The 18,995-nt window shown below is 56.9% G+C and overlaps 1 protein-coding gene across 4 annotated transcripts in view; it reads left to right on the top strand.

Moving 5' to 3' along the window:
• The first annotated feature begins 11,785 nt into the window (after positions 1-11,785).
• The window catches only part of TACC1 (transforming acidic coiled-coil containing protein 1), a 29,313-nt gene continuing 22,103 nt past the window's right edge, over positions 11,786-18,995 (top strand). Inside the window, exon 1 of one of the 4 annotated variants that reach the window (XM_069035641.1) lies at positions 11,786-11,871. Coding sequence is in view for 1 of the 4 variants with exons in the window: in XM_069035639.1 (XP_068891740.1) it covers positions 15,815-15,876 (62 nt within the window). In the remaining 3 variants the exon portion in view is untranslated. Of the gene's footprint in view, positions 11,872-14,592; positions 14,648-15,781; positions 15,877-18,995 lie in introns of those variants that run through there. The other 3 variants (XM_069035642.1, XM_069035639.1, XM_069035640.1) reach the window with 3 other exon arrangements.

Genomic DNA, 18,995 nt, shown 5'->3' on the forward strand with positions numbered 1-18,995 from the left:
GCACGGGCTTGCAGCTCTTCTCAAGGTTTTATTAGTGCCTGATACAGACCCAGGCCTCCTGCCTTTGCCGAATTGTCAGGTTGCTCATAAACCAGAATGATTTTGGAATAACTAATGCTGAAACTATTCCATATCATAAAGGAACAAGGGCTCCTTCCCTGCCAGAAATGCTCTGCAGTGATGGTGCTCCTGAGCCCTGGTGAGCTACAGGAAACACAGGGCACTCAGTTAAATAGAAAAGCACCTCCTTCCCAGCACCAGGGGGTTGGCACAGAGGAAACCAGCACAGCGCGGGGTTCTCTGGGCTGGCAGGGTGTTTACAAACGTGTGCACAGCTGTGCTGGGCTCACAGAGCCTCCTGGGCACCATGGGGAGATCAATGAATCCTGAAATGGTTTGGGATGGACCTTAAAGACCATCCAGTGTCCCACCTGCCATGGGCAGGGACATCTCCCTCTTTCCCAGGTTGTTCCAAGCCCTGTCCAACCTGGCCCTGAACACTTCCAGAGATGGGGCAGCCACAGCTTCTCTGGGCATCTGTGGTACTGAAATGGGCTCTGAGATCTCCCTGCAACCTTCTCTTCTCCAGGCTGAAAAACCCCAACTCTCAGCCTGTCTCCAAAATAGAGAGCTGAGTCCCTCCGGAGCTTCCCCACCCAGTGTCCCTCCTGCTCCAGCACAGAGCTGGGGGTGTCTCCAGCCGGGGCTGGCAGCTCACCGTGGGGCTCAGCCCCATCCCTCTTCCCAGTGACACGCTGGTGCCGGGTGTTGCCCTTCCTGGGAGGGGTTCAGGATCAGGCAGGATCCAGCTCGTGGCGAGATGCTGGTTCTCTGCTCATCTGTTGGGCTGAGGGCGGGAGGAGCTGCTGGGGCGAGGGATCGGGTTCTCCTCTCTGCGGTGCAGTATCTCCTTGAAGCGTGACAGCCACGATTGCTTCCAGATGTTCGCCTCCTCGCCTCCAGCCGGCTGGGGGGGATGTGGTAAACTCCACGATGGAAACCAAAACCCAGAGCAGATGTACCGTGTCAGCCTCAGCGAGGCGCGCATCTGGCCCCAGTGCGCGGGCAGCGGTGCTCCCCCAGCGCAGCTGACCGGGCTCGCGGTGCTGCCCGCAGGATCCTCCGTGCTGTAGGTACCAGCGGGAGCGGCGGCTTGTGGGGCTGACAGGAAGCGTTTTGGGAGGCTGTGCAGCAGCTGCCCCAGGTCTGCCAATCCCTCCTAAGTGCCACGGAGACCGGGACCTTGAGGTGCGCTGTGGGGCAGGGTACGGCTGGTGCCGCGTGTCCTCCCCTGCCCAGCCCCGCTGCCACACCAGGGATGTGGGGAAGGACTCATGATGTCACTGCTGATGTCAGGATGGACTGGGATTGGTGACATCATAGGATAAATTGGGATGGAGGAGGGACCTCTGCCTGTAGAGGCTCTTGGCAGGCAGCAACGATTAGGGAGGAGCAGTGGGGAGCCTGAGGACATGCTCAGCTCTGGCCAGAGGGAAAATATTCAGAGGTGGGAGATGCCAGGACCTCGGGTCTCAGCTCTGCAGTGGCACCACACTGCCCACCTGGGCTTTGCCTTCCCCCGAGGAGCTGCAGGAATATCCATCTAAGGTGGAGCCCAGCCACAGTCCTGGGGGCCTCCCCTGCAGCCTGCACAGCCCATCCTCTCCAGCCAAGCTGTGACACCTTGGAACTCCGCTTTTACCTTGGACCTTGCTTCCCCTCTCACACCCAGCACTCATAACAACTATCCCCATGTTCCTCCTTCACAGAGGACTCGAGAGAAGCAATTAATCTCAGTAACAGGCTTTGAAGAGCAGAAGTGCTGCCTAAGCACTGTGCTGTCTCCTTTTGATGGGGTTAGCCGTGCTGGAATATGAGCGAAGACATTTGGAGTAAATTAATAAAGAGTTTAATGACATCCAAAAGTAAGGGGGATGGAGCATTTGAAAGAGGTTTATGGCTTTATGGGCAATGGAGAGCAATGCAAAGGGCATGTTTTCTACATCAAGTCTGTGCCTTGGGCTCCCTGAACATGATGAAGCCTTTGTGGTTTTTACCAGGGCACGTCTGTCACCCAGTCAGGCCACACTCCCACATCCCAATGCCTGGTGCTCCCCTGGCAGTGCTGCTGGTACAGCAGGATTTGTGTGACTTCACTGGCTGGCACTGCTGATCCTCATGCTGCCAATGCCGGCATGGCCGGCGCTGAGTTTGCCAGAGCTGTGGTGGGAAGGTCAGGGCACTGCAGGACAGTTATTTAAATCTCAGATTCCCTACAGGTGATGAAGAAGAATCATTAAAATTCAGCAGGTGCCATGGCCTGTTTTGCTCTGAGATCTCACTGCTCCAAGAGCACTGCAGAGATAATGCATTTTCCTGGCGGTGTATTTATGAGAGTCGAGATATGAGCACTTGGCCGAGCTCCCGGAGCGAGTGTCTGATGCCGCACACCCCGTAGATGGTGTTTTTCATGTTGTTTTTATATTTTTAGCCTGATTAATACCCTTGTGGTGGCTGGAGCATGGAGACTGCTTTATGTTTTGCCAGCAGGTTCTGAAGCCAACGTGATTTACACAGCAGCTGGTGGAGCGGGAGACACTGATGCAGCAAATGTTCTTCACCCACTTTCTCAGCACCTTCCTGATAGGTTGTCCCTGCCTGTCTGCTGGGATCAGCTGGCCATGGCATCTCCTGGGACATGAGGCTTTCCCTATACCAAATTTCATGGCACAGCCTTTCCAAAAAATGCCTTTTTACTGATAATCCCCAAGGGTCCCAAAGCAGGGCCCGGGGCTGCATGGGGAGATGGTTCTTCCCTGCAGATCTGCTTGGGAAAGCAAAGGAGGAGTGCAGGGTGCCCTCCCTCTGCTCAATGCCTACAGCTCTGCATGAGTACCCGGGGAGACTCTAACACCCAGGCTGGGGGGGAGAGAAGAGCCCCCAGGGTGCACCCCAGCTCTGGGGCTGCTCCAGAGGTGCTTCAGATGTCAGTCGGACCACTCCAACACTGGCAGTTCTTCTCTAGTCCTGACACTGGGCAAAATCTGTCTCATAGTTAGGAACACATATGTAGGGGGTGACCAGATTAGTTTTTGAATGCTGTTAATTAATTGGCTGGTTAATTAGCAGTCAGGTCCCTCCGGGCTGTAAAAGCTCTTAGTGACTATAACAGCCCAGCTCAAGGCTCTGAGGGCTGGACTGGGGCTTTGAGCATTTATTTCCACAGGCCTGTGACACCACCAGCCCCGAGCTGCTGGCACCACACTCTGCAGAGCTGCCAGTGGGACACAGATGGGGAGGAGGCCACTTGCAGGGACAGATGCACCTTGCAGGTGTCCGATAAAGCACATTGGTGCAGCAAAAACACATTAGCGAGATCCTTCAAGCCATGCAGGAACACACAAAAGGCACATGTACATCTGTATAAACTTACAGATGTGTGCTTGCACATGGACACAGGCATCTCTCAGAGTCCTGCCACTGTTTTCCCAGCAAACGCATCTGTCTTCGCTTGGGCTGGATCGTTCCACGTTCCACGTTCCATGTTACTGCTGCCCTGGCTTTGGCAGCACATCCTTCCCACCTCCCAGCCTGGCCCTGGCTCTTGAGCTGCTCTGAGAGGCTTCCTTGGGCTCAGGGACCCTGCGCTGTCACTTTGGTGCCTCTTCCTGGTCTGATGGGTTTTGCTGGCTTAATCCCAAGGGAGATCTGTGATGGGATACGTGCAGGGCCAGGGCAGACCCCACTGGAACCTCTTCTCAGGCTTCAACACGTGTAGGGCAGCGGTTGGAGAACAGGGACAGAACTGGGCAGCCAGAACACACCATCCTGCCCTTTGCATGGGGCTGATGCCCTGCCCTACAGATCTGCAGTTATTCCTTAATTCCAGGCTGTAACTATGCAATCAAGCTCTCCAGTGCAATAATTCCAAACCCTTTCTTGATTCCTGTATTAAATAAAGTACATTTACAGAGTATATGAATTCCAGATTCAGTCCAGGACTCCAGGGATGCATATTCCTCTCCTGGAACTCGTATATCCGGCCTGAGGATGAAAACCCCCCGAAGTCCTGAGCATAACAAGCATTTCTTGTATTTCTTCTGTCTCCGTCACATCGGGCATGTAGGGAATGCTCGGCTGATAAACAGCATCTGGTTGGAGTCAGGTAAGGACCTCTCTGGGGATTTGGTTCGTGGTCAGCTGCCAACCTTTCTCTCCCTCCTTAATGTGCTTTTGCAGATGGATGAGAACTGCAGCCAGTCAAGGCTGTGGTTTCAGATAACGCTGGGGAAGAGGAGGGGGGAGAAGGTCGGGCTCAGGCTCGGTCCTGTCCTGCTGCCAGGGCTCTTGCTTAATGCACGGCACATGCACCACGAGCCCCCCTCCCCTCCTTGCAGGGGGCTATAAGGGACCTCGGCTGGATGAGCTGAGCATGTGAAAAGACCCCGCAGCCCATGTCCCCTTCTGCAGCCCGTGGTCCAGGAGGAAGGTGCCGGGTGCCTCCCTGTGCTTGCCTTGCTGGCGCTTTCAAGGAAGAGAGGAGTGATGGTCCACTTGGTTTTTGCTGGAAACCTGGAAGTCCTGCAGGCACCTCCTGGGATGCCTTGGAGCCACTGCCAGGTTCTGGAGAACTGTCTGAATCCGTGTTTCTTACACAACTTTTTTCTGCAGGAGGCGGAGGAAATTCTTGTACAGAAATGGAAACGCACGCTTTCTGCCAAGCTATTAATTCTGCTTCCTATGGAAACCGAGGGGTCCCTGCCTTTGTGCTGTGATTCTGCACTGAACTTCCAAGTTTATTTTTATGCCCAGATTTGGCAAAGCACTGAGGGCTGAACGCAGTGTTACGTGTGAGCTGAGGTCTCTCCCGGTGTGAGGGGCTATCCAAAACACCTAACAGCGCCCACAGGCACGTGCTCCAGCAGACGCCCCCGCGCTGGGTTTGTTCCTTACTATGAGACTTTCTTTTTTTGTCCTTGCCAAGTTATCGTCTGCTTTAATTAATTTTGCACAGTGAGCCTGGGAGCTGCTGGTGGTTTCGAGCCTCTGAAATAGTCAGGGAAGCAATTTAATCAGCATGAGTGAGCCAAAGTTACTTAAGCGATTTGTAATAAGTTCCAGGCTCTTCCACACCAAAGGGGTTTCAGCTGAGGACAGAAACTTCCTGAGCCTGTTCTGCAGGACGGGCTCTTCATCTGCATCTGAGCGACACTTGTGCAGGGATGTGGAGCAGCCCTGAATGAGCATTCACAGAATCACAGGGTATTTTGGGCTGGAAATTACCTTTAAACTCATTTAGTCCAACCCCCTGCCATGGGCAGGGACATCTTCAACTCCAGCAGGGTGCTCAGAGCCCTGTATATGTACAAAAGGCCAGAGCACTGTCAAAAAGTTATGAGTGGAATTTCACCTCCAACCACAAACATAAAATACTGGTAAGTCTTAGTCTGAATTTGCCAGCCACACACTGACCAAGCCAATGGTGGTTCTGTTTTTTCAGAAAACATAAAATCCAAGAAATTCCCCAGTGACTAAGCAGGCACTGTAAATCGGTTGCTATTGTAAAGCTGTGGGTAACGTTTCCTCAGCCTTGAAGAGATCAAATATACAAGAGGAGAGTGAAAAAAAGACAACTAGTGAGGAATGAACACAAAAGGCTGTAACTTTAATTAATGCTGCTGTTTTCTTCACCATTTCCAAGGAAAGTCATTCCTTATATAAATATAAATTTAATTATAAATTAAATTTAGTATTGTGACTTGTATAACAAGATGGGGGATTTTAAGATGTCTGAATTCTTATCATGCACTTAGGATAAGAGAAAGAAAGGGTTCAGCAGGTGTTGCTGTGGGTTTTGCCTCCCCAGTGATGGGGCTGGGTTTGGGTGCAGGGGGTGCTGCTCCCCCTCTGCAGCCCGGGAGCGCAGAGCAAACACAGCAGGTTCTCATTTGGGCTTGGCTTGGCTTTCCTCTCCTCTGCCATCTGCCCTGCAGGGAGGGAGGGCCAGGAGGTTGTATGGCAGCGAGGGGACCCCTCGTGTCCTCCCACAGCCGCTTGGGGCCATCCCCCGCAGCAGCAGCCACTTTTGGCTTAACGTATTTATGTACTGGAAGTCTGTGATGAAAACACTGTTTCCCTCTTTCTCTGCTTGCTGGGAATTTCATGTGGGTGTGTATATCTCTGTGTGTTGCTCGCTTTTGCAGTCTGGCTGTGCCCTGGCTCTGCTGGTGTGGGGCTGAGGATGCTCCTGTGCCCCGATCCCCGCCGCGGAGGCAGGAGCTGCTGCGTTGCATCCGCGGCTGCTCCCGGGAGCCTTGGTGCCCCACCAGCGCAGCCCAGCTCCTCCGAGGCTGTGCCAGGTGGGCTGAGCGTGTCCCACACGTGCTGCGCTGCGATGTGGCTGCGACATCCGGCACAGGCAAAACCGCCCTGAGACCAGACGCTGTTCCTGGGCTCTGCTTCATCTCCCTGTCCTGCTCCCGGGGAAGCTGCTCCTCATGTGGGGCTGAAGGGATGAGATCCAGCTCATCCCCGGGGCTCTCTGCTGGGGCTGCAAGGCTTTGAATGCGTTTGCCCAGGAAAGCATCCGGCCTGGTGCAGGGAAGAGCCGGGACACGTTTCCCCAGCCCTGTTGGCTGGGCTGAGGCTGCAGCAGCAGTGCCAAAGGCAGCGGCACGGAGCAGGTGCCCGGGGGGCTGGCAGACCTCAGAGAAGTGGTGGGGAGAGCTCTCGTCCACGGAATTGGGATACTGGCATGAAGAGGATCCCCACCACTGGTGCTGAGCCCCCAGCTCCTGCACCTAGGGATGCCCTGACAAGCACCTGGTCCTGGTGCCTTGTCGTGCTGATATTCCCTGCCCACCCACAGCCACATTCCCGCTTTGCAGGGGAGGCTGGAAGGGAGTGTAAATTAAACCCACACAAAAATCAACTTAATTACTGGGAAATAAAGATCCCATTATTCTCTGTGCCCTGAAGCAAGAAAAAGAAATTTCCCTCATTTCCTTCCTAAATTCAAATGAGAGTTTATGGGGAAGGTGCGCCTGGCACGGGAGCAAGAGCAACAGGAGCTGGTGGTGCGTGGTCCCGGCGGGGATCTCGGTGGCTGGTGGCCACCTTGGCTCCTGTGCCTTGGCACCACGACGTGACTCCCCTGCACACCTTGGGAGAAGGAGGAGGAGGAGGGTGCTCCCAGGACAAAGCTCCTTTGGCTCTAAGGGCTTTCCATGATGGATCTCAATTGCACCAGAGCCTGTCTGATGATCTGCACCAGGTTTGCACCAGCCTGGAGCCCGGCCAGGGAGAGGTCCCGCTCCAGTTCCCGAAAATGCAGCCTTGTTCAGTGGGAGTAGATCTGTCCCCACCAGTCAGGCAGCTCCGGAGCTCCCTGTGACCTGACTTTGCGGTGATGCTGGGAACTAAGTGCTGTTTTTTCCATGGAAGTGGAAGCTCCCAGTCTAAGCCAGTCCAGCCTGCACCCCTCGATCACCAAGCCCTGGAACAGGCACACACCTGGGTTGACAATAACCATCAATTGGGCAAAACTGGTGCTTTGGGGAAGAAAGCAGCTGAAAACGCATTTTTCTGGCAGCTTGACAGTTGTGTCTTAAACAAGACATTTTAAGCTTACACTGCGAGCCAAAAGAAGTTGTAATTTGAATATACAGCATGGCACATTCCTCCAAAATTGATCATAAAGTTCTGCTAAAACACAGGCACGGCCTGAGTAAAATAAATATTTTTGCTTCCAGAGAAGTGAAAGGTCTGGCCAGCGACTCAATTTATAATATTTTTAGCAGGTGATTCATCGAAGAGGGAAAAAAATACCCAGGGCAGCTGAATTCAGCAATGGCTCTTTGTCTCAGCAGGGCCAACGAGTCCAGGCGCGTCAGTAGCTGCTGCGGTGAAGCTCCTTGGCCGGGGCCCTGCACAGACATGGGCTCTTTTCTGGGGTCTCTGAGCCCTCCAGGACCTGTTGCCTTCAGCAGAGCTGGAGGATCTGTGGCTTCAGCTCCTCCAGGCGCTCCTGGCTGCTTTGGGGACAGGGTTGTCACCGCAGTGAGTGCTGGGGCTGCGCATCAGTCCTGCTATGGCACGGCTGAGGGTCCCCAGTCCTGCAGCCCTGGCATGGGGTTACTTCTCCCTTCCAGAGCGGGAATGGGATGGGCAAGGACAGAGGGCCCTTTGAGGTGGTGTTTGCCCAGAGCAGCTTCGTGAGCTGTGGATTTGGATAGGGTTTCTTGACTGAGCTCCACTTGCTGCATTGCTGAGGTCTGAGGATGGAAAACAAACCCTTTGGCCTTTCCTATCTCTGGCTCCAACACTGGATGTTTTTTCTTTTCCTCCCCACAGGTACTGGCTCCTCCCAGAGCTCGCAGTCTCTGGACGTGTGGGCACATCCTTGTTTGAGCAGTGAAGGTGAGCACAGGAACTGGGAGAAAGTACAAGCAAAAAGGAATTTCTTCATTTTATGCACACGCAGGTCAGTCCATGAGGCCCTGGGGGGACTGCACAACCCCAGGACTGGTCACTGTGGCTCTGAAGCCCAGGAGTGAGGTGCAGGCATGGCCTTAGTCCTGTGACCCTGGCTGGGAGTGCCAACAGGCACCCAGAGCCCTCCCTGCTCTCATGGGTGAGACTGTGGTGGTGCAGCAGGACAGTGGCCCCACAGGGCGTTTCTGGGGCTGGAAGGCACCAAGTGGCCGATGCCTTCGCATCCCTCCAGTGCTTGTGGCCAAATAAAAAGAGTGGTCTTTAAGAGAGCTGCTCGTGATGCACGAGACACCTGCTCCCAGCTATAAAAATGGATTAGTTGCATTGCATCTGGAGCCCATCCAGGCAGCAGCGCCTTCCCCAGCATCCCATTTGGCACGCAGAGCCCACTGCCTGAAAGAGCAGTAAAGGGGAGTGAGGGGACAAGCTGCAGAGTTAAAAGGAGGGTCTGGAAGCTGTGATCCTCTCTTGGTGGAGAATCAGAGAGCTGGGAGCAGCCCCAGATGCAGTGCTGTCACCAAGGGGGGGTCTTGGCCCCAGAGACCCTTGCTGAGCCTTCCCATTGTTCTTTGTACTGGAGCCTGGTCCCAGCGTGCTCCCAGCTGGCTGGGCTCTCCGCCGGGACACAAACTCCAGAGCAGCAGATACTAACGCATTGTATTCCAAGTGTTGGAAGGACTCCATGGTCCAACACAAATTGAGTGGTGAGATATTCAATTGGAGGAAACCCTCCTCTTTAGTAGAGCATCCCAGGCGTGCAGCGTCCGAAGTGCTGCCCTAGCCCTACCCTGGGAACCTGCACCCAAACGCAGGGAACTCCACAGGGGCCTGCAGGGACATCTGCTGGGACCTGCTGCTGCTGGTGTGGCCCTGCTGTCCCCTGGAGCCCGGTGGGGTGAGGAGGGTCCCACCGGCTGCGTGCCAGAGCGGCAGCTGGGCACAGCCTTGGGGGCAGCGCTCTCCTGCTCTCACATGACAGAGGAGCAGTGAACAGCCTCTCCTCCTCAGCAGCACTCAGGAATATCCCAAAACAATGGTTATATGCATTTCCCCCATTCACCTGGAAAATCTTATTCCCCTGCTAGACATCTGCCATAATGCAGTCCTGCCTGGATTGTCAACCACAACGAGGAGTTTTATGACGCTCTGAATACCAATTATTTCAGGTTCTCCTGCAGCAATCTCTGCCCCAAAGGATGCAATAAGAGAATTGGAGCTGAGCTGAGACCACGTTTAGGTGACTGCTACAGGTCTGGTTTAATCATAAGCTTTTTGGTTAGTGTGCCACTTGGTCCTCACTGCTCTGGTTTGGACTGACACACTCTGCAATGCCTGGGACCAGCTTCTGGAAAACAACTGTCAAGGTCAGGGCTGCAACCAGCGGCTCAGGTTTCCTACTGATTTGCAATGCTTGGGGAAGCTCCCAGAGCTGCAGCATGGCCCTGCCACATGCCTCATCAAAGGTGGGATGTTGGGATGTGCAGGGTTTGGAGCAACCTGCTGACCAGCTGGGGAAGGCATGAGGATGAGGGAGGAAAGGAGGGTGGAGAACTGCAGAAAGCCAGATTTCCCTGGGTGGGGACCCACGAGGGCCTCCCGCAGCTCTCTGGGAAGCCTGGGCCACCCCTGCTCCTCTACGACCCTCACCTGGAGCCAAACACCAGCAGGAAATGGCAGGAAAACAAAGAGGGGACAGGAAATAAATGTGGCCCAAGGCTGAGCTCTCTGACTGAGCTGTGGCCAGGGTGATGCAACCAGGGTCAATTCAGCTGGTACCACACAGCCTCACAGGGCACGCTAAGTGCCAATTTTCTGCACTGCTGAAGAGGTAAAGAATGAAAATTAAGGCCAACAGGAAGTTTCAGCTGAAAAGAAAGAGCCACTTGGGAGATGGGAGCTGAGATGAGCAGGCGAGTGCCGCTGCCCCACTACTGCAGTGACCTCCGAGGCTCCAGCAGCTGGGAATGCTCTCCTGCCCCAAACATGGGGCCTGGGGCGTTGGCACAGGCTGTGTGCAGAGCCAAGCCTGGCCGAGTGTGGGTGCTGGCACAGGCAGGACACGACAGCCACCCCAGCAAGATGGATCCTCTACCGCCTGCTCGAGGCATCGGCCCTTGGCCCTTCTGGATAGAGAAAGCCACGGGTGGATGGGAAGGGTGAGCAGACAGGGAGCACCCCAGACAAGGCAGAAGTAACGGGGGGTCCTGGGCTGTCACTCTCCACCCTGCTTGTCCATGGAAGGTGCAGCAGTGTCCTTTCCAATCACTGTCCTCCTGCCTCTTGCGGGAGGTGGGAATGAAGAGAGCTGGTTTGATCCCCCTGCACAGAGGCCGTGGGTCCTGGGTGTCTGGGAAGGTAATTCCGGGCGGGGCACGGGGCAGGGACCAGGCTCTGGCTGGAGACTGCGGGAACAGACGGCACATTTGGTCTGCGAGGCCAAGTTCCCCGCCTAAGCAGAGTTTTCTCTTCTCTTTGGAAAGCAACACCCCTGCTGACGCTTCCCGAGGACGAAATGGCTGCGCGGAGCCCGTGGCTCATTCCCGCTCCTTGCGCTCCCTCTGCAGGAGCGGGCGGGTGCGGGGGGCACCGGGGGGACCGGGGGGGCCGGGGTCGCTGCCAGCCCCCGCTCGCAGCCCTCACCAGGCCGGCACTTCTGGCACGAACCCTTCGGGGCGAGGCCGGGGGAATTTAACTGGGTGGCTTGACCCTGATTTCCGTGTGCGTGTCGTGGGCTGAGTCCTGGCCGGAGGGACGTTCGGGGACCAGGCTGAAGTTTGGGCTCAGGCAGACTGCGGGGTGATGGCCTCAGGGCTCCGGGGAAAGCGGAATCCCCGGGCATCAGTCCGTGGCCACATCCACCGCTCCTGGACCTCCTTCCCCAGCCTCGCACAGCTCACGAACAGCTCCCCGTCACCTCTCCCTGCAGCCCCAGGGCCGCAGCTCCCACTGCCTCTGTAAGCGGAGAGGTTCCCTCCCCGTCAGGGACTAGGCTGCCAAATTCCAGCCAAGAGCACATTTTTACGGCATGACACCAGTGGGGCCCCGGCAGGAGCCGGCATGAGATCCCGGCGTTCACCCGAGAGGCGCCGGTACCGGCGCAGCAGCGGCGTGTGGACGGGACGGGTCACGCAGCGCCCGCTGCTTTCCTCTCTCTGCCCGTGGAAGCGCTCGCCAAATATTACAAAACATCCTCCTTCCTTCCCTCCCGGCTACGGGGTGCAGAGACACCCGCCGCCGCCTGGCCCTCCCCACCCCGTCCGTCCCCTTCCTTCCTCCCTGCTCCTTTCCAGGCAGCTCTTTACGCAAGTGCCTTTCGAAGGAGCCCCGGGACAGGTAGCAGAGAGTGACAGAGCTCGGGACAAGTCTGCGGCTGCAAAGGTAGGAAGGAGAAGGGAGCTGAGGGCTGGGACACTCACCCAGCACTTGGCTACATCAGGCTGGAGGGAGGAGGAGAGCAGAGACCGAGGTCTCCTCGACTGCCCAAGGTGCAGAGCTGTCCCCAGCTCCCCCAGCCCCCTGCGATGGCAGACCCTGGAAGACACCTTTGAACAGCACAACCTGCCGTGCCAGAGAGCTCGATCTCATGGCGCTTTCCCAGGCAGGGCAGGGAACCGGCACCTGCCGGGCGGGCAGACGGGCCGTGTGGTCACTCCGGGCTCTCCTCCAGAGCCTCGTGCTGGCCGGGATAGGATCTGCCGCCAGGCCCCTGTTGTGGCTCTGTTTGGGTTGCTAAGGAGGAGCTGCCAGAGGCAGACGGGATGATGTGTGCCGACACGCTGCTCCACGCCGCCTGCCCTCCCTGGGGACCCTCGGGAAGGGGAGATGCCACCAGAGCTCTGAGCAAGAGCAGGTGGAGAAGGGCTCGGGCACAGCGCTCTCCCTCCGAGGCGCTGCGCTGCTGCTCTGCCAGCACCCGTGGGCAGAGCTGAGGCGCTCCAGGTGCTCCCGGGCACACCGGGCAGCCCGGTGGTGCCGGCTCCGGGCAGCTTTGGAGCTGCTGGCATTTAGATGGGCGGCTCCAAGGACCATGTGATAGACTGGGCTCCCAGTCACGGTCCCTGGAAACAACAGCAAAGCTCTGCCCCGGGCAGCAGAAGGGCTTGGCTGCCTCTTTCCCAGGCACATGGAAATTTCCATGGAATTAGCACAAGGGTAATTATTACCATCTGCCCCCTTGCAGACCACAGTCGTCCCGCCGGCCAGCTCTGGTTCTGCTCGGGGTGCTGGACGAGCCGGGCATGCAGGAGCCCCACCTGAGCTGAGTTCTGCCGGCAAAGAGTAGGATCTCACAGCTGGGGCACATCTGGCTGCTTTGCAGCTTGGCTGCTGTGAGACTGGCACCCAGCCCTGTGGGCGCTGCCAGCCCTGCCTGCAGGGGACAGCTCCCCGGGCACGGTTCTGTGGCACTGGCTGCATGTGGCTGTTTCAGGTCTTGTGACACTTGGCACAGCCGGAAAGCAAAGCCTCTCATGAGGCTCTGCTCACCTCCAGACCCCGAAGTGGGACTGGGGGCTGCTCTAGGACTCCTGGGGGTATGAACAAGACCTGTCACTTCTCTAAGGTCGAGGCTGTGGCTCACAGATGACACTGACCCTTCCAGTTGCTCTGAGGGGCTGGGAAAAGCTTAATCAGTTTTTTTTGCCGGTTTGTCAGGTCGAGGGAGCTCTGGGGAGTGTGGTGAAGGACGTCACCGTGGACCCTCAGGGTTCCTGAGTTTGGAAACTGGTTTTCTCTCCTGGTGTGCTACATAATTGTAGTTTACTTTTGGTGCCCTCCCCCTCCTGACTTTCCCTCAGTGTCTGCCCAGAACGCCAGCAGTTTCCCAGCGATCTGTGGGTGTTTACTCCTCACAGGGTGGGGGCCCTGCCAAGGAGGGTGGGGGCTGTGGCCAAAATCGCCGAGCATGGAGCCACAGTGCTGGCACATCACCCGCTGCCTGCCCCTGGCTTGCTTGGCATCCGACACTGCATCCGTGGGCCCCGCCCAGATTTTAAATGCTGGTTTCTAATGTGTGTGTGTGCTGGAGCCTTGGCTCCTGGTCAGATTCACCCCTCCAGTTTAGATCCCTGCTCCGACCAGATGGACTTCGTAGGAAATGCTGAATTCCTGCCGCTTGGGAGCAGTCCTCAGCTCAGCAAAGCCTCACGGAAGCAGATTTCTGGGATAAGCCGCTGAAGCCTGGATACCGCATCCCAGCCTCGAGTGCGGGCAGGTCCTGGCAGCTCCTGTCCAACACAGGGAGATGTGTGTATCCCAGCTTTGCCCAGCAATTTCCAATGCACCACTCAGAAATGGCTGGAGGAAATTCCTTTGAAACCAAAGGCACAGGAATGAAAGGGCCAAGCCCTGGGAACTGTGCCCAGGCCAGAGCCTGGCCCCTGGGCATGCTGCTCCACAGAAGGATGCTACACAGGGCCTGCACGGCCGTCCCCACAGCTCACTCCTGCGCCATTCCACAAGCAGGGATGTGCAGAGGCAGAGCTTGTCCTCGGCTGCAAGGTGGAGGAGACAGACAGGGACACCTGGCACAGCACAAAACCTGCAGTGTTTGGCCTTTGTAACACGTGCAGGGAGTCAGAGCAGTCCCAAACCCACTCCAAGCTCTGCATCATGGGCCTGGGAGCCCAAAAGCCATCTCCTCACCTTCCTCACTTGCTGCCACAATCCATCAGGGCCTGGGGCTTCCTGCTCCAGCCTGAGATCCCCCCAGAACTCCCCTCTGGCATGGCCAGATTTTCCAGCAGTGCTCAGCAGGGCAAAGCAGAGGAGCTGGAGCAGGACCCAGCAGGAGCTGCCAGGCTGTGGCATGGATTTGGAGCAGACCTCTCCCTGGGCCATGCTCAGAGCCATTTCCTGATGGGTTTTCGTTCTCCCACGTGGCTGTGGTGCAGTGCCAGGAGGCTGCAGCACCCCAGGACAGGTGTCACCAGTGGTGCAGCACCTCCTGTGGGGCCAGCAGTGCCCGGGCTGCACAGTGGGGTGTAGGGTGCTGCCCAGCCCCTGCCTGCCTCACTGCCAGGGATTATCTGGCCTCATGCAGCAGGCAGGGCCCCACGCCACGTCCCACATGGCTGTCACCTGACTCAGCCCTGGTGACTGGCCACGGTGACCAACCGCAGCCTCCGACTTCTCCCCTGGCACGCCGGCAGCAGAGGTAACGCTCCCTCTACCAGGGGCATTTTGGGTTTCTGGGGTGGTCGGGGCCATTGTGGGAGCCCCCGTGCAGGCAGAGGGGGTCCCCATGGCTGTCCATGGCTGGGGGCATGCCGGGCACGGTCAGCAGTTGAGTCTGGCAGGACATTTCTTCATCCATGGAAAGTTTGGTTGGTTTTTCTGTGTGGGTTTTTTTTTTTTTTTTTTTAGGAAGGTGAAGAGCTTTCAAGGGCATTGACGCTTTTCTTGCCAAAAAATACTGCAACCCCAGCCAGAACACCCTGACTGACAGAAAAAAAAAAAAAAGAGATTAATATTCTGGTTTTCAGTTTCTCAAAAGTAAAAAGCCCCAAATGTTGTCAAAAATGGATACATTCTCAGGCACTTTAATTAAAAGAACTCCAACGAGGACGTTTCCTTTGCAGGGTCACCTCTGAGCCTTTTAAAGTGCAGCATTAAATCTTCCTCCCGTGAAGGGGTCTGGCTGCTGCCTGACATCGGGGCTGGCTGTTTGGCTTCCCCTGCAAGGCACGATTTGGGAAGAGGCTGTTCTCAGGGGAGAAATTACACCAGCACTTTATCAGGGCTCCTTGACAGAGATCAGGTGCCCTAGACGAGGGCTCAGCCCCCAGTTTCTCGTTGCATGTGCAGTATGAGAGGGGCTGGTGATTCCTGGTAGATGAGCAGGTTTAGCTCGGGTAACAGGGAAAATTTCTTCATGGAGAGACTTGTCCAGCCCTGGCAGGACAGGGGCAGCGGCTGTCCGGGGCAGTGGTGAAGTCACTGCGTTTGGAGGGATTTAACAGACGTGTGGCTGTGGCGCCTGGGGACATGGGCCAGTGGTAGCCTTGGCAGTGCTGGGTTAACGTTGGACCGGGTGGTTTCAGAGGACTTTTCCAACCTAAGCGATCCCGTGGATCTCTTATTCCCATTGTCACCAGAGCAGTCGCCTGTCCCATGCCAGCCCCCACCCCAGCGCCGCATCTGCCTGGGCTCTGCCTGGAGCCGCGGTTCTGCCCCGCCAAGAGGGGCCGGGGGGCTCCCCCGACGGGCGCACCCGGCACCCACCGCCCCCCGCCCCCCGAGCCCGGCCGAGCCCCCGCCCTCCCTCCCGCCCGCGGAGGAGGGACGCGCCGGGACCGGCGGAGCGGCGGCGGCGAGCCCGGCCATGGGGGCGGCCCAGAGCCGGGAGCCGCGGGACCTCCGGGACCCCCGGGCCCCGCCGCGCCGGTGAGTGCAGGGGGGGGCGGGTCGCGGTCCCGGGTGGGTCCGGTTCCCCCCGCAGCCCCCGCGTCGGCCCCTTCCCACGCGCGGGACTGGTCTGGGCTCGCTGCTGTGGAGGGGACAAACCAGAGAGTGAAATTTAATTTGCGGGAAGAAAGTTCCCTTCCCCTTTCCCTTTTCCCTTTTCCCCTTTCCCCTTTCCCCTTTCCCCTTTCCCCTTTCCCCTTTCCCCTTTCCCCTTCAGCCCCACTTAGCTCCCCACCCATGGGTGCCTGAACACCCCATCCCTGGTCTCAGCAGACCAGAGCTTCCAGCTGCAGCTCAGCCCAGGAGGAAAGCTGGGGTGCCTCTGTACCCCCAGTCTTGGGGTGTGGGGTGGGGGCTAGCACTGCCGTTCCTGGGCTGGGGTAAGGTGGGAGCTGGTGGGGGTCTGGAGGCTGGGGACAGCTGGGGCTGGGCTGGGGGAGCTGGTCCCCACCAGCTGCTCGGGCCCTGGGAACTGAAGGGATCAAAAGGAAAAGTGGAAACATCTTATCTGTAAATCAACCAAAACACTGTAGAGAATAGAAATATTTTCTTTAAGTGGGGACCCTGTAAGTCTGTTTGCAAAGGGTGGGCTCAGACAAGTGCGTTCTGCCCTTGTAACTGCTCGGTCCTGCCTTTATTTCCCTGCAGTCACCTCCTACATAGACATTAGAGGTGTTCTCAGGTGGTAAACACATCCTGCGTGTGCTGGAGCTGCTTCTTTCTGCCCCGTTGGACTCAGTTGTTTGTCCTTCCCGCCTGTTTGCTCCACCTTGAGCAAACTTTGTTTTGTTCCTCCCACCCTTTATCATCTTCCTGGTCCCTATCCCTGTGCTGGCTGTTGTCCTCATTTTGCTGCCCCCATTGCTGCTGGGCCCCCAGGTTATGGGTTAAGGTGCTGCCTGCATTTCCCAAAATGATTGAGTCTGGAGTAAACTCAGGGATCTAAGGCCTGACAAACACCTGATAAAAGCATTCCTGCCACATAGCACAGATATTTTTAGCAAACGGAGCAAAGGAATTGAAGGGGGAGTCAATAAGCTGCATGATGAAGGCAGCTGCTTGTGTTCATCCAGCATCAATGTGGAAATGGGGCTGGAGCCTGCTCCTATTGAAATGAGCTCGCACCCACACGAGTGCATCAGCAAGATTAAGCTGTGGTTGGCATTTTTAAAATGCAGGAATAGCAGAGCATTCATTATCCCATCGGTCCTTTTCAGTGCAACCACAAATGTCTGTATTTATCCATTTGCTGGCAGTCTGGTGGGGAAAGGCAGCTGGAGCCCGGGGCTGGCTGCTGGTGTCCAGGCTCGTGTGTGACAGTTGTGTCCTTTATTTCTATTTCTGTAGAGCTGTTTTGATGGAATGTGTAGCGATGGGAACTGTCACATCCCAGGCCGTGAAGGGTCCCGGGGGAGCTGAGCTGCTCGGCAGCACTGTCCCACGCTGGGCATTGCTCTGGAGCCCCGGAGCGCTGCCGCAGCGGGTGACACCCTGGTTCCTGCTGTGCTCTGGCGAGCAGATGGCAGAGCCGGAGATGGGAGGAGGTTGGTTTTGTCTGCCTTGAATTCCAGGGCGTTCGGTGTCGTTCTCCTCGGTCCGGGCTGTGCCCAGGAGTGTCCAGGCTGAGGCTCTGCCAAGGTCAGGAGAAGCAAAAGGAGCCCTGCGCTCCGGGGCGCTGCCAGCCCGCGGGCAGCCGCGGAGCCCCTGCCCTGCGCTGCCCAGGCCGGAGAGCTCGGCAGCCCTCGGAAACCCATCCTGGGGAGCCCTCTAGCGAGAGCAGCGTCCGCCCCAGCCCGCCGGGCTCCCGGGGCTGCCGCCGGGATGCTGCTGCGCCCGGGAGATGCTCCGTGGGGCTGTCACACCTAGGGATACTCCGGGGTGCTCCCGCACCTGGGGAATGCCCGGGATGGTCCAGATACTGCCGCACGGAGAGGGGATGCTGATCCCTGATCAATAGAATAGGTTGGAATAAAACGCAGCAACAGAAAAATGCTCCTGAAACACCTTGGACCTCCTTTCCTGGAGGAGATAAATGCTATGTGGATAAAGTGCTTATTACAAGCTGTGGGGGAAATTTACACAGCAGTGAAATATGGATTAATGTTTTATCCGTGTGCTGATCTCAGGGTTGTCCTCACCATCCCCTGCTGTCCTTGTGCCCCATCCTGGCATTGTGTACAGGGAGCTGGACCCTGCTCCTGGGTGGGGAGCGAAAGGCCCCGCTGCAGAGGAGCAGAGAGGCAGGAGTGGAGAAGAGAAATTAAACCCCACAAAAGATCTGTTTCTAAGCTAGAAATGTCAGCGCTGGGTCCTGTGCTGTGCCCAGAAAAGCTTCACAGCCAGAAATAGATATTCTCCTGCTTAATGAAAGGGCTGAGAAGGGAAATTCCAGGTGCACGCCTTCCTCTGGCCTGGGGCACTGCAGCTCCAAACGCCACAGGTGTGGCTGTGTGATTCCTGTTCCGCAGCATTATTCCCTGCACCCCTCCTGAGGACCAAGGTGTGGTGACACTGAGAAGAATCGGGCATGCTGTGTTTTTGGGGCCAGGCAGAAGCACTGCTGCCAGATGGCCAGAAGGAAATTCATCCCCAGTGTGAAGGGAAGGTCTCATCTGGATGAGAGCTGTTATCCCTGGATGCAGCTGGCTTCCTGCAAGGATGAACATGAAAACCTAAGCAAGGTTTTGCCTCTTTCTGAAGCTTCTGTGGTGCCAGGGCTCTTCTAGCTCCAAAATATTTGGGTCTGCACCTGTCCTCTGTGCAGCAGGGGCCGCTGCTCTCCCCTCCTGGAAAACCCAGGCAGTGTGTGAACCGTGGGTGGTTTCTAGGCAGTTCAGCGCAGCCGCTGCCAGAGACATCCATGGGCTGTACATCCCCTGTCCCTGAGCCACTGCGTGTGTGCAGGGCTTAGCACAGTGAGTCCTGTGACAGCAGCGAGGGAGGTGACAGCAGTGCCAAGGACAGCCCGTCCAGCTGCTGCCTGTGTGGGCTGCATCTCACTGTGTGGATGGAAACTGCTGGCAGGTGTTTTAAACAGGTCAGCATCCTCCCTGCTCTGCAGAGATGTGTTTGCTGACTGTGCCAAGCAGCGTTTGGCA

Source organism: Aphelocoma coerulescens, chromosome 22 (assembly GCF_041296385.1).
Source record: "Aphelocoma coerulescens isolate FSJ_1873_10779 chromosome 22, UR_Acoe_1.0, whole genome shotgun sequence".
Taxonomy (NCBI): domain Eukaryota; kingdom Metazoa; phylum Chordata; class Aves; order Passeriformes; family Corvidae; genus Aphelocoma; species Aphelocoma coerulescens.